General features: G+C 41.0%; 1 protein-coding gene across 1 annotated transcript; it reads right to left on the reverse strand.

The window, feature by feature from the left end:
- Window positions 1-971: 971 nt before the first annotated feature.
- Window positions 972-16,324, reverse strand: LOC134180624 (protein Daple-like). The gene is made up of 13 exons (XM_062647813.1): window positions 16,083-16,324; window positions 15,788-15,873; window positions 15,386-15,497; window positions 15,251-15,320; window positions 15,135-15,193; window positions 11,246-11,329; window positions 4,596-4,660; window positions 4,454-4,529; window positions 4,343-4,393; window positions 1,473-1,603; window positions 1,331-1,412; window positions 1,191-1,262; window positions 972-1,121 (listed from the first exon to the last, which is right to left on the reverse strand). Exons 1-13 carry the CDS (start codon window positions 16,140-16,142, stop codon window positions 1,011-1,013), a joined length of 1,059 nt encoding a protein of 352 aa, XP_062503797.1. The 5' UTR covers window positions 16,143-16,324; the 3' UTR covers window positions 972-1,010.
- Between the last annotated feature and the right edge of the window lie 63 nt (window positions 16,325-16,387).

The following is a 16,387-nucleotide window of genomic DNA, read 5'->3' on the forward strand; positions in this document are numbered from 1 at the left end:
GTTTGTACAACTCTTAAATGTACTAAATTAAAGTGCATACTAAATATTTCTTGGATGGCAAACTGTTATTAGAAATTGCCACTATATCGATGTTGATGATGTACCCCAACACAAGATCCAACTGAACAAAACACCGGTCTTAAGACAGAAGACTAAACTGAAACTCTGTGTACAACATGTCCAGTTTGCAACGTTATGATGTCACTCAACTCAAGCTGTTTCCGAAAGTACAATGACACTGCCGCCCTGACATACACTTTAGCAATGGCATCAACAGAAGATGAACCAGCCAGTTGATGTTCTTGGAGCAGTCACAGTTTGTTCTTTTGAATTAGTCCTAGTGTGCACCCTAACACAACCCTTCGGTTGACGACGCAACTGCTGTATCGCAAGGCATGCAAGACATATAAGTCATCGCTTTTTCATCCAATGCCAGTCCACCAACAAGGCGTCTACCCCAGCAACCTTTTTCTGCTAGTTGTACCATTTCCTCAGATCGTTGGTTTGAAACTAGTAACTCTTTTCAATACACATTCTTCATTCTTCAGTGACTTGGGTAATGGTCAGCCTAGCCTTGGAGTCATAGACATGATATTGTCCTCTCTTTCTGCACTTAGCTGCGGAGTGATCTCGATCCAGAGTTTCATCTACACCTTCATTCACAACTGAGCATGGGATGTCCTCTCTTTGAATCCCAAATGCTGCTGCTCTCTTTGGTAGTGGTGGTTCTTTTTTTTATCTTTCGTTGTGAGCCAAGCATGGTTACCACTTTGCTTTAGCTTAGAACTCATGAATGACGTATGCTGACCACGTAGAATGTATATATATACAGCTATATATATATATATATATATATATATATATATATATATAGCTATATAGTATAGCTAGACTAGCATGTGCTAAAATTGTCCGTTAAAAAGCAGGGCCTTTAGCCCGTACAAAATAACATGTGTATGAAAGGTCTTCTTGTCAATGTATAAAAATAGCCACGTACGAAAACTTATGGATTAACAATAGCAAAGCAAAGACACCTGGACTTTCTTCTTTAAATAGTCAACATCTTCAACCATATCCCGAAGTTTCTTGTTCTCAGCCTGCAACTGATCCACCTCAAAAGCCTGTGGTAACACAACAAGATATGTCAGCAGTTACACCTACAATAAGACAATCTGACATGCTAACACAACCTTGGCTCTCAGCATTTCTACTTCATCTTTGTACACTCGAACCTTCTGAGCATCTTTCGACAGTTGCCTTTTCTGAAAAGATACGTTTCAAACTCAGTTACTGCATACAATTCTAACACATTTCTTATAGTCTACTGCACCTCGTTGTGAAGACGATGGACTTGTTCTTTGTGCTTTTCCAGTTCTTCCTGCACTTCTTGAAGCTGCACAGTTTTGGCATCCCTAATATTAGCCAAATTTCACTGAAACTACACAACAAAGGGCAGAGGCTGCTGCTCCTACAACTGCTCTTGTTGCATTCGAAGCTTTTTCTTCAAGTCTGCTATTTGTTGAGTTTCTAGCTCTGACTGATCTGGTGGAGATCGAAGAAATGATGGAGTTCTTGATGGTGTCCTTTTCACATTTGCTACCATCTAAAGAAACAATACTACAGACTCGCAATAAACCACAGTCTTTAATGAACACTCCAAGAAAGACCAACAAACCGAGACACTTGCATGCGACACAGCTTACTACAGAAGAGTCAAACATAAATACAGACTTGGACAAAAGTATAGGGACACCCCGCTGTGGGTATGTAGTAACACAATAATTACGTCACAATTTACCAACTATCAATATTGTTAAGAACTTAATAGTTGCCCGTTGATTGTTAGGTTTCTTGAGAATACTGTAGACCCTAAATTGTTTTCTTTACGTTTCGCATTGCAGAAAACGAGACCTAAAAGTGTATGACGTCATGACTGCGTAAGCGTCGTAAGTTAGACTCTCTCTGATTTTGTTTAGTGGCTTTTAAAAGCCGGTTTTAATAACGCGAAGGAAAATTGAAGCCCTTCACCAGTTCCTCAGTACCAAGTGCTCCCGCCTCTTGCCCTCCTGATTGCGTCCAAATGTCGCGGAACACTTTCTGCTGCCACGCCTCTTGTAGAGCATTCCAGAGCTCAGCTGCAGTTCTCGGTTCGCGACGGTTGGCAGCAGTTTTGAGTTCATGCCACAAGTTCTCGATTGGATTCGCATCAGGCGATTTTGGTGGCCAGTCCAACAGTGTGACGTCATGCTGGCGTAGCCATTGTCTTGTTGACCGAAACGTGTGGATTGGCGCATTGTCCTGCTGGAAGACAAAGTCGTCTCCTATCAGTGCTGCTGCATCTGTAAGCATGGGCTCTTCCAGAACCTGTTGGTACACCGTGCTGTCCAAACGACCTTCCAGTTTCACCAGAGACCCCACACCATGCCAACACATCGATCCCCACACCGTCACACTAGCCGCGTGCTGGACCGTACGATCACAACATTCAGGGAGGAATTCCTCACCTTTGCGACGCCAAACGTACAGAGCACCATCGTTTCCTATGCTGACTTTTGACTCATCTGTAAATAGAACAGATTTCCAGTCATCCAAAGTCCATTATGTGAGTGGTTGCCCATCTCAGTCGCAAACGCCGATGGTTTTCTGTTAGCAGTGGGTTTTTTCTAGGCCTCCGAGCGTTCACTCCTGTCTCACTGAGACGACGATGAACTGTTCTACTTGACACCTGCTTGCCGGTTTCATCAGCCAGCTGATACGAGAGCAGTCGTGATGGTGCTCTGCGGTTCTGCAGTGCCATTCTCTTCAGTCGATGATCTTCCCGGATTGTCATTGCCTTCCCACGTCCAGGTTGTTTTTCATAATCGCTGCTGCCATGGGAAAGCCGTTGCAGGCACCGATGAACCGAATTCCTGGAGCGGCGGACAAAAGCTGCGATCTGACACACAGAATGGCCAACTGAGTGAAGGGCTTCAATTTTCCCTCGCGTTTTTGGACTCAACTGTTTGCCTCAACGCATCGCTGCAACTCGTCAAATATCGCACGGAACAAGACTCTGCAACTGCGTGCAGATGAATGTTCAGGCTAACTTATCGCCTAAGTTTGGCGGTCTCAAGGGCAGCGGTTTTAGTGCAGCTGGCATTCTTGCGGTAGCAGTTTGAGATTTTGCTACGTAAAACGTGGACCGGAAGTGGCATGTCAATGTTCTTTTGTTGCTATAACTTTTTTAGTTTTTGTCTTAGCAGGATTTCTTGTAATTAATTAGTGTCGCATGATTTTTGAATAGGTTGAAGTTTGTTTATTGATTAAAATGGCAAAACAATTCAAATTGTGATGACATGCGCGAAATCAATGCGCAAAAACAGATGATTCGCCTTTCTTCATAATGTTGATAAGAGGACCCACAAAATTGCTTTCACTCTCTACTACAGAGCATTCTTAGATTGTATGCCAAGAATGAGCATCCAAGAGCGATGAACGTGTACAAAGACAAGAAAAGTAGGAATGGCCGTCTTCCTTCTTCAAAGCAAACTAGATGCGCAGTAGGTAGTAAGTACAGCTGCAGTCTTGAACACAAGCTATGTTACATACTAACAATGGCGCAATCCATGAAAAAAGAAATTCGAAAAACATTTGGTTTTGGTAAAGAAAAATTCAGTGCCAAAAAAAGTTAGACTAGACACAAAAATGTCAGATGTCCCTATAATTTTGTCCAAGTCTGTATAACTATGTTACAAATGGCACTACTGGAAACTGAACCTAACCAAAAAATTAGTTGGTGGAAACTAACAATTTGCAACACTCAGACAGAAAATACACGTTTGCATTTGTATAATTAAAATTCTGAAGGTCTCTAAGGGCGTGTTTACATTAATTACCTTTCAAATTTCGAAACTGTTTCTATCACCACTAACAATCATTTGTCTAAAGTCTTTCTAAAAGAGCAGCTTTAGAGGTCCAGCAGTCCAGCACGTGAGGAGTACATGTACAACACATGCTAGTAACCAAAATTAGATGTTCGCTTGACAATATGGCCATCTGTCTTGGACATACTGCAGATGTCTTCTGCAGTATCTAAACAATCTTCTATTGCTTTCCTAGAGAAGTCATGTTGCAGCCAGCAGAAAATCAGATGGTACAAAGGTGTTTAGCAGGATCAAGGACAACACCCGATGCAAATAACTTGTTACAGCTGTTTAGAGGGCATACCTAAAATCTTACAAACTTTATTAAGAACTTTAGTTTCTTCATACTGTCAACACAGCTTACAAATGCACACTATTTCCTGTGTTAAGGCTATCTACAACACTGTAAGAAATCTCTGTTAACAACACACACTACTCACTGAATACTGCTCCATGTAGAAGTCTCTCTCATGTGATAAATCAATCCTTGCCTATACAGTATAAACATAACGATTTACTCAATAATTTCAATAAGAAACAATGCTACCCACCATATGATACTCATCTCTCTCCTTAGATAACTTCTGAAGATACAAATACATACGCCTACACTCTGCCTCCAGTTGCCTAACAAAAATCAACAAACCATACTTCAAACACTAAACATGGTGACGGCTTATCCAACATTATTACGCCTTAGACATTGCTTCAATGTCCTCCCATTCAAACGAATAAACATTGTCTGGGTTGTCTGTTACCTGCAAACACACACACACACACACACATATACAATAAAGACATTAGACACACACCAAGCCATTACACACACATAGACATACCATGCACAGAATGCAACCACATACCTACCAACACACAAACAAAAAGCAAACAAACATGTCTACATGCATACCACATACCTACTAACAGATTGTAAAGACATGTCAGTCCATGCAACCATTCGTCTGTGACCTACTAAAGTAATGCATTCAAAGTGACTACTCCATCTCTAAATTTGCATAGGTTTTCTATCTTCCTGAGTATCACTTAATGAACTTTATTATGTTATACTCCAGGCAATGTACGTCACAAATGTGGGCTAAGGGATAAGCCCCTTTTTCATCAAGCCGCTGCTAACGTTCTAGATGGTTTCCTGAGCACAGTGTACCTGGTAAGTACTTTCAGTATCGATAAGAGTTGTTCTGTTGAAGTTGCAGTCTTAGTGGTGGTTGTAGTCAAATTTGCATATGAGGCCCTTTTGGCTGAGCTTGTCCTCGTTTGCAGGTGAGTATGATTTGCTGACAGTCTTGGTCATGTAGTTAAGTGGCATTGCAGTCAAACTCCTGGTTACCGCTGAAAACTATTCTCGTTTGCTCCAAACATACTGCCAACTTGTCATAAGACCATCCTGGACAAAGTCATTTTGTACCAAGTTGCAGTATTTCGTTTCTGCTCATTCTTTGTATTCATTTGGACACACTGGAATTTCACTGTCTTATGGTATTCTTATGACTTGACTTGAAATAGTTTATTTGATACTCAATCTACATAGCCATACAGTAGGCATTCTAGCTGTCAAGAGATAGTGTGGTTACTCCTATTTCATTAGGAAGTTTGATCTAGCATGCTTGATATTGATGTATACCATGTTTGATTTTCCAACAGCTTCGAGATTTCGCATTGCTTGGATGCTGCTGTGTTTATTTACTCACGGAATACAATTCAGACTAAAGTCTGATCTTCCATATTGCTACACACTATAACTATATGTACATATTACATTCGACAGCAAAGTACAGAGAATAAAACAAAGAGGTTTCACACCGACCAGGAGCCACGTGGTATGTCTCAACATGGCGGAGCACCCTGCAACATCTCACACTGTTAGATGTTCCATGTGCATTTGTTTGACAAGTTTGAGACACAGAAGTTCAAAGAATTTTATGAATTATTGCACTGACTGCTTCCGTAGGTGACAAATAGTTTGTTTAAAGAATTGAAATGATTGGCTAGCGACAAGATCCTCCTGCAAGTAAAGACACTTGTATGGTAATATTATGTTGAAGATATTGTGTACAACAAAGTTGTGTTTTACATTACTACCAGTGTGATGATGCATAAGAAGTACCTCAGATATGCTGTTTAGATGATCAGTTGAATCATACCAAATTGCACTGCTTTGCTTAGCTATTGGCCAACCATTAAGTAGTGTTTCCGCTGCACGATAGCCAAATAGGCAAATGCTACAAATACCCCTTCCTCTGCATAAAATCTTGCAAGCACAGTCACTAGAGTGCGCTAACACAGCAATTATATTTTTTATAGTGCAACACAATGGAGCTCCAGGAACTAAAAGGCCGATCTCTCCCACATGCTATGTCCTGCACATGCTCCTTGCATGGCTTCTGTAAGTGTTGAACTAAAAATAAGCACAAGTGAAGACGACAGTCATGGTTCTGAAGATGACTGCTGTAGTAAAAAAAAGCAGATCGATGGTATAGAGACCATGAGGAAGATGATGATGATGATGATGATGATGATGATGATGATGATGATGATGATGATGATGATGATGATGATGACTTTAATGATGCTGAACTTTGATGATGCTGAATATAGAAGGGCCACTCTTAAATTTTGGTATAAAAACCAGGAAGGATGGCACTGAACGCATGAAGTCTGGGTTTGTAGACTCTGCCTTTCCAACGTCACATTCCATGAGTATGACATCCATCATTAGTGTACTGTACTGCATTCGTTGTCATCAACCATTGGTAATTAAATGTTGCCCTACCAGGTTAAACTTGAATCAATAGTTGTTGTCGTTGAGATTGTTCTGTTTGATGTTTGGACGATTTTTTTCTTGGCTCTGAAATAAAGCGATTGGCAACAAACGAACAAACACCTTTAGCCAAATGGCTAATAATCGAAAATTTCCAAGGAAACCACTGCATTAGGAGACAAGTGCGCAGTCAATACGGCAAGTAGTGCTGTGCTGTCTTTGTTTGCTACTGGTTGACGTGCTGTAGTTGACATCTTCTCTGGACAAACTGGAGTCTGACCAGTTAGAGGGTTCAAAGCTTGCATTCGTGTTGTTTCAACACAGAGTTGGAGCTTCGACATGCAGACATGATGCAGCTATACTACTAAAATACATATGGTTCCCGTACTTATTTTACCCGCTTTGTTTACATTGCAGGCCTACACCCTAATGAGTAGGTAGTAGACATCGTGCACTAACAAGTCACATACATGCAAATTACACACAAGTGGCAAAAAAGCTGTTCATAGTGCAAGAACACATTATTTTACAAACTGACTCTCTACCTTCATATAACACTGTAAATTTACTGATTGCAAACATCCCGTTCAGATTACAAACAACGTTGGGGTTCTGTGTTTCTTCACAACATGGGAGTAGCAACTTCATCAGACCATTGTCTGCCAATGCAGAATAGTTTTCAGGGGCAACCACGACTGTTACGACTTCAGTGCCACTTAATTACATGACCAAGACTGTCAGCAAATTTGACTATAACCACCAACAAGAGTACAACTTTGACAGAACTGTTATCGATACTGAAGTACTTACATGGTACACTGCACTCAGGAAACCATCTAGAATGTTCACAACAGCTTGATGAACGTATTGCTTAGCGCGTGCTCGTGACTCACACCGCCTGGTTATATATATCCCATTCACACGAACACTCACTGGGCCAGCTCAAGCTGGCACAGATCAACGCGGACTTAAATTATCGTGTGAATGTAGGCTTCAAATCGTCGTGTGAATGTGAGCCAAGCCAGACTAAATGCCATGCATTCTTACTACAGTACACCCTCAATTATCAAAACTTTTGACTTTTTTCCGGACAGATTAGATGTCACCCAGACTTTTTGCATTCCAGGATAAAGGAACTATAATATATTTCACTTTGTACTGATACACTGTAGATATAGCCTCTCACAAACGAGCAAATAAATAACAGAGGACGTAATAATCTAATAAATAAGCAGCTGTTGATGACTCTTCTAGCGACATGAATGTATAGTAAGTGTGGAATTTTGTACAGTGGAGAAAAATTAGTTGATATTTATCAACTTTTGATATCCGGACACTCAATTATCCAGACTTCTAACCTGTCTCCAGAGAAGTCCGGAAAATCAAGGGTGTACTGTAGCTACCAAGATGGCGTAGTCGGAACATGCAACCTTGTGTCTCATTTCTTTGTGGCGTGAAGGCAGCATACAGTTCCAAATCAAAGGTTGCACAAGAAATAAGGAAGTGTACGCAAAGTTCACAGAAGAAATGAAGGAGGCTGGATACCTATGACGTCTATGCACGGTACTCCTCCTTGATACTTCCTGATTAGACTCTCCTAGTGACAGCAAGAAGTAAGCGTGAGCAGCTTGCTCCATGACAATGTCTATATAGATAACAGGCACACAAAGAGATACGCCTACTAAAACTCGGCTCAGTTTGGAGCTGTGCTTGTGTCAATGGAGTATTGTTCTCATTGACAACCATAGAAAATTGAAAGCAGATATAGTTAACTAGCTGATATCCCTGTTCTTTGCATAGGCAAATAAAAACAAAGTCCTACGTGTAGCACTAACTTCCAGATAATGGACAGAAACATCGCAAACTCTCAGATCAGATACACGTCTAATCTTGGAGCTATTTCGACATTCCCGGTTGGATAGCATCATTTTGAAGACATTGCTGTTTTTATACTACAAGAAGCAGGTGTAGCAAATGTGACAGCTATTTGATGCACATACACAGGGAAATGAAGGTAGGAGAATTTCTGAAGAACCTGGATATACTAAAAATTCCTGCTTTTGTATCCATGGCACTGGTAATAAACAACACAATCCGTGTGAGGTTAGAAATGAACTTTTCAGATTTGGTGAAGATCCGATGCGCCGTTCTAGAGAAAAGTGAGTGCGAGAGGAGGAGGGTTCAATCAGAAACAAATCATGTCGTCCCAAGAAAACTCTGGAAGACAATACCTTCAATGTCTACAATGATAAGGCCGACATGCATGAGCAAAATGCGGTGGAGTTGTATCACCAGTTGGAGAGATGCGCTTACACACAAGCACTCAGACAAACACGAAGGCAGACAGACACACAGATTTTTGTGTCCTCATGGGCTCATTCTGTGCATGAGCTGCCAAAATGTTTCGCAGCCTTAGAACCTCAGACTGAAGTTTTGTTATCCTCCAAGAGTCCTGAAAATTCTGTAGGCCACATTCTTCATATATGTCTAGATCCTGATCAATCAATGACGATATATTGTCTAATACTAAGCGTCTGCAGCTTCATCTGATAGATAGCCAATGAAACCTCAAGTCAATATTTTATTGGATGAAGAATTTGGAAAGGTTTCAGCACGATTACGTTCCTTGCAAGAAAAAGGTGCAAGCTCATGGCTAAATGCCATTCCATCAACCCAGAATCTCGAAATATTATCTGGAAATTTTTGCTCGGCAGCATTCATGAGGTTGGGAATGGCAAAGCCCTTGCCCTTTTTGGCAGATACGTGTGAATGTGAATGCGGAAACCATCTATAGAGAAGGGTATCATCTGTTGACTTGTAAAGTCGGCGGTGGACTAGTGTGCACGGTCTCATAACTCACTGTATGGTTTCTGTGTGGGCAGATTGTTTCAGCCAGCTACCATATTACATTCAGCCTAAAGATCGTTGACTTGTAAAGTCGGCGGTGGACCAGTGTGCATGGTCTCACAACTCACTGTATGGTTTCTGTGTGGGCAGATTGTGTTTCAGCCAGCTACCATATTACATTCAGCCTAAAGATCGCTACACCACTTCCAGTGGAAGACCAGACATATATTTTGCTGAATCAGTCTGCATGCCAGTAGCAGAATTAGACATTGCTCTATCACATCCATTCAGCGAAAGATACCCTATCTAGAGCTGCTTATATTGATGGGGCTGTAGCATCCAGAAGAAAAAAGATTACACAAACAAAGTATGACTCCCAACTCCTACCAGGAGGGTATGCACCACCAGCAATCCCCTTTTGGTATTCGAACATTATGGCAGATGAGGTGATGAGGCTCAACAGTTTTTAAAGACTCTTTGACTCATGTCTTATGATGAGGATGGTCGTCAGAATGTATCAAAGTTTACACCATATTGGAGACAACGCTTATCAGTCCAGTTACAACAATGTAATGATAGTGTGATTTCCAAGAAGACATCACGTTTACTGGAACTTACAAGGACAAATCGATCGGTATAAGTTACTCCGTTATCTTCGTTTCTGTATACAAGAACAAGCGATGTTTCTGTGATGTGCAACGCCCACGCACCTGATCCGCGCTTCCTGGTCAATTAGCTCCGCCCACTGTGAACAAATCAATGAGTTTACGGATGACTGCTACAAATATATCGAGAATGATGAATGTGAATGCGAAGATATTATGAAGATCTGCCTTCTTGCCGTCAGTGGTTCCTCTCTAAAGTAAAATGGTTTCAGTAGAGCTGTTTCCCTGCCAGACTTAAAGCAGAATTCCTCAATACCACGGCTTACCTACAGAATGCGCTTGTACTTGAATATTTGTTTATCCTTGTTCTTTTAATATCCGAAGAGAAACGTTCAGTGCACCGTCTGGCGTGTGCTACAGAAAACGTTCCTATTTTCACATCCGGTCTGCTCACTTCCTTTTGCCGCTGATTGGTATAAGGTTACAATCCCGAATGTAAAAATAGGATCATCCTCTGTAGCACACGCCAGACGGCACGCTGACCGTTTATCTTCGGATATTAAAAGAACAAGGATAAACAAATATTTAAGCACAAGCGCGTTCTCTAGGTAAGCCGTGGTATTGAGGAATTCTGCTTCGAAGTCTGACGGGGAAACAGCTCTACTGACACCATTTTACTTTAGAGAGGAACCACTGACGGCAAGAAGGCAGATCTTTATAATATCTTCGCATTCACATTCATCTGTAAACTCATTGATTCGTTTGCAGTGGGTGTTGCGCATCACAGAAACATCGCTCGTACTTGTATACAAAAGCGAAGATAGCGGAGTAACTTACACTGATCGATTTGTCTTCGTAAGATCTACTCATACAAGTTAAGTTCATTTTTGTTGGACTTCCCCTTTAAGAAGTGAACAATATACATAATTATTAATAATGTTGTTTTACTGTACAACCCTATATAAGACTAGCTTCTGTACGTTTTTAGTTTGATAGCAATTATGTGCAATTGGAACGGTAGACTTGCTTAGTTGTGTTGTATGTAGATTCAATGTTGACAATATATGTATTGAACAGACAGACATACAGACAGACAGAAAACAAACACAAACCTCTTTGATGTGGGTGACCACAGCATGTTGAACGCTCATTTGCAGACGCTGGATTTGCTGAATCATTGCCTCCTTGTTTTCACACTAACAAATCAAAAGCAAAATAAACTTGCAATTCATAGTACACATTATCAATTAGCATAAGGATAGAAAACTACAACATGACTATCCACTAGTGTAAGCATATAATATTAAAGACAGTTGCAAAAAACTAGCAGTTTCCCGGTCAACTTTGTACTGGCAACAGAGAACATGGAATACAAGTCATCTAACAGCCTGTGAAAATGATGTCAGGCACCAAAAACCTAATTGACAAACAGTAACTTCAAAATGGTGCATATTTTAAACAGGAATTTTACTGGAGCATGATACTCTTGACTCTGCCCTTGACCACTTATCATTTCTGGTCACACATCAAGTTGGAAGGTTTGGTGCTATCTCAGAACATCTTGATAGCTCAGCACTATGACAAGGCCAGAAAACAAAAATGAACAAGATAGTTTTCCAAATAACGTCCACTAGGTGTGGTTTTTGTTTCACTGCTTTGTGTGGACTCCGACATTCGCTTAGGTGGGAGGGAAACATGCGTTTACATCACTAGTTCACATTTATTCTACAGTGAAAACTACTTAGTGTACGCATACAGCAATATTTTGACTGTAGAATAAAGGCACTTAGTGTCACATGATTATGCGTAGTGATGCACATTTCCATGTAGCATAGCACAAAGAAATTTGTATGATCCTTTGTAGAAAAAACTGCAAAGGAAAGCACAAAGGTGGCAAGCTCTACAAACTTCTTGCCACACTCACGCAATTCACAAATTAGCACCAGCTTACACTGATAACATGTCTACAGCACATGCTTGCATTAGTGAAATGTCCCTTTAGTGATCAAAGTGTTAATCCAGAGAACCAATTGCTCAACACACACACACACACACACACACACACACACACACACACACACACACACACACACACACACACACACACACACACACACACACACACACACACACTGTCATAGTCACTTTTACCTTACCAATACAGTAGCCCCTCACTTATCCAACCCTCACATATCTGACAGTGTTCGCAAAGCAGAAATGACATCACAAACCTGTTTGCGCTAGCACAGTAACAATGTGCAGTGGTGGCGACAAGATATACAAAGGTTTCTGGGATTAGATTCAACTGTTTGGTGATTGTAGTTGCATATATAGTACACATATTACGTCTTCGTGCAATCATTTTATTACTAGCGTACTGTACATGTTTCAGAGATCAGACCATGTACATACTGGGACTCAAAAAGTGGACTGGAACTCTGAGGTACGGTTGAAACTTTGACTATCCGTTCTTTCACTTATTCGACCTCTATTCCTCCATTTCTTGCCCAAAGGGGTTGGATACGGTATACTGTACTACCAAAGCATCAAGTTCAATCAATCTGATAAAGATATGGCAACTCTCAGATGCTACACTAAAATCAACCGCCACACTCCAATTCACAAGATGAGACATCAGCAAGTCTACACATGCACTGCATGAGGATCCTGCAGCAACTTCTGTATATGCCTTCAAACAACATTATTCTTCAAGTGCTAGAATATCACATAAGTAAGGTGATAAACTAAAACAAATACAGCTAAAGATACTCTACTCCTACATGGCATACTAGCACAACAAAGACAACTGCCTCAACAGTGAAATAAGCAATGCCAGACAGTGCATTAAACCCGTTGCACAATAATTTTACGACCATTACCGTACTGAAAACAGGTGAGCTATCACAACTCTTCCAACATCCTGAAGCAGGAGCCATGCTAGGAGCAAGCATTCCAGAAATTAGACATGCACCAAACACTGGTTGGACTATACTGATTAGTGATATTGAACCTACTGTCGATCCACCATTTTCATTATATAATTTAATATAAGTCTTCAAAAATGACATCATTTGACAATCCATAAATGACTGCATAAGTATATTACTGACTACTACATTGCCCAATCACCTTCTACCACACAGAGTGTTACATGGCATTATCATAACACCTACACAATCTTATTAGAAATACAGTAAGGGTCTGTGTCTATGAGCAATGCACAGTGATAATATTATCAAGTGTTCAGACCAATTTTTGTGCAAACAAAGCATGAACCACATGTGGTTGCTAGAATTACAGGAGATGTAGATGATGGTTCTAAAAACATAGGGTGTCCCCCCCCCAATGTATATACAATTACAGTACTAATTTTGATAAGTATGGACCATTCCAAGAAATCCTAAATTAAACAAACTAACAGAGGGACAGACATACAGACACAAAACTGAAGAGAGACAAACAGACAGGCAAAACACATAAACAAACAAATGACACACGCGAGCACACACACACACACACACACACACACACACACACACACACACACACACACACACACACACACACAACAGAATCTTTAGTAAAGTTGAGCACATAAATACTGTTAAAACGAACTAAAACAGTGCAGCTGGGCACACAAAAATAACCCAGTCACCTAGTCAAGATGTCAAACCACATTTATAATTATGCATTTAAGTACACTACAGTCATCATAATTTCAATATCTTTGCATGCTTGATTATGTATAATAACAAGTCTCTCAACATTCCTACTTTTCCTATATGTAGTACTACAGCTTTTAAGCCATTCAAAAAAAGTCACAAGTTTGACCTGTTCAGATACTACACGCTACACTATAACGCAGCATCCATTATCCACTCGTAGTAAACTCAAATTTAGAAACTTTTGTTTAAACTATAATCAACAAAGTTAAAATTATAGTCCAGACATGCACTTTATTACATGATAGGCCACGGTTAATCCCAACCAATCAGGCTAGTTTACTTCCTCCTCATGCTCTCTTGATGCATAGGTGAGACTACATAAGCAAAGATAATATCTCATAAGTTCAAGGTAAGTCGTTTTCCTTTATGCCTCACACGACTTTTACATGAAAGAGTTTCAGTTTGATTTATATAAATGAAAAGGTCAATTCAGACAAACTGTGTAATCTAACACATTGCTGCCCCTCTTGTAACTTAATTAATAGAAATAGGGCCTTCCCAGTTACTCAAACAGCAAAAACAGAAACAACTGAACCTAGTGGTGACATAATGGATCAAGTTACATAGTTATCTCATCCACTCCTACCACTTTTGGTCTCCTTCACTACATCATCTTTCTTCACTCTACATTTTCTTAGCAGGCTTTCCTAATACAGCCAATTGTACTTCATCCAAACAAAACATTTCCACAGGTAGCTTCAGCAGCACCTTTTCTACTGGTGCTTGTATAAATATGAACATAACAATTTTGTCTGTGAGCTTTTGTCTGAGTCAAGGTTAGCTAATCTGTTTACCAAGTATTGCTACTAAGCAAGACATGTTTACTGTTGCAACTGATCGTCTCTCAACGTAAAAATCATTTCTGGTTTAGAAAATGAAAAAATCATTTCAATTAGTGAGACTCTCCCATTTGTGACAATATAAAAATACAGTTGTTGTGAGCTAAGCATCATGGACACCATATTCAGTAGAGTACACATCTGAATATGAGACAAGCTGCTTTGTTAAGAGCTGGTCCAATACTCTTAGCAATTACTGAGATAGGAAGTGACTACTAAGAGTAGTTAACACACTAACATAAACCTCTTCCTCTGCTTATGCAGACTGCCCAGGGACAACCACATAAAACAACTACTTATTAACCACAAGTTAAACAACAAATTTCCACAAATCTGACAAGTTGACTTTAACTCTAATAAAAACACCCGTGCTGCCACTAAGACAGCCACCAAAATTAAAAATACACCACCCCAAAGCGAAGCTACTATCATCTTACCTGGACAGAGCAGCCCAGTAATAGAAGCAACATCTTCTCCATTTCATACAGACTTTCATCTGTAAAGCCTCCAGACATCACAAACACACCATAAAAACGTATTATCTACTACCAACCGTTCTCTGGATCTCTGCAAATGGCCAGCAGATCAGGTAAACGCATGATGATGACCTGCTCCAGCTTCACCTGTTCACAACCGATTACCTACCTCAGTTAGCAGACAATTTCCCGAGCTCTCCACCCGCCCGTACCGCATAGTAATTCTGAATGCCTTCGAGTAGATAGTGCAAATTCTGAGCGCGTCTCATGCGATCTCCGTCCACCTTCTTGTTCAACTTCGCCAAACTCACAGACGAGGAATCTCTGCAAACGTCAACAACACGAATATACCCTCAGCAGCGAATGTACACAACAACTCGCAATCGATGCGACAACTTGTCCACGCGGGGTGCCCATCGAACCCATTGCCTATCGCTCAATCGTTGTTCTTCGAACCGAACGTGGCCATTGTTGCGGTCGCTTTCATCGACAGTCGATTTCATGTCCCAGGGGACGGCGTTTCCTTGCAACAAGCGGCACGCCCACGAAGGAAGTACGCACGGTCGCGTTTGCACGAGCAGAGGTGCGATAACGACAAAATCGAGACTGCTTACACTTCTTGCATGATATGATTCAGCAGCTCAGCATCGGCCAACGCTGATACGGAGTCGCACGGTGCCAGTCCCTCAAACGTGCGAATCTGTCAAAAACAGACACAAGAGAGTCACTCCACTCAACACACACACGTCGTCATTCATTGCCGCTACGAAGCGCAACCGAGCGGTAAACCATAAAACGAGCAAGAAAAACAAGTGTAACCATGAACGCGGCCTTCTGTTTATATGCTATGACCGCAGTAGCTTCTGGAGCCTGTCAGCGTCGGAGGAGCGGAATATGACTCGTACTCACCCATTTCACTAACGGCGAGCTGAGAAACTCGGCCAATTTCTCTTGACGAGTCTGCGCCATTGGGCTGGCCGTAAATGCACCGTCTCCTGCTAGGTTCGGTTGCAAACGTGCTGCCGACGTGGGTGTTGCTTTGTTGAGCTCTGCCGCGCTACCTAAAATGAGCCCGAGCAGAAACCTTGCGTCGACGACGAGACGTAGGCGTAGACAAGACAATACAGCAGGTCGGCTAAGTTTGAAACGCCCGTGACGTCATCGGTAACTGCGATGGCAATTTGAATTCAAACACTCCTATCACGTGACTAGCA

Source organism: Corticium candelabrum, chromosome 5 (genome assembly GCF_963422355.1).
Source record: "Corticium candelabrum chromosome 5, ooCorCand1.1, whole genome shotgun sequence".
Lineage (NCBI taxonomy): Eukaryota > Metazoa > Porifera > Homoscleromorpha > Homosclerophorida > Plakinidae > Corticium > Corticium candelabrum.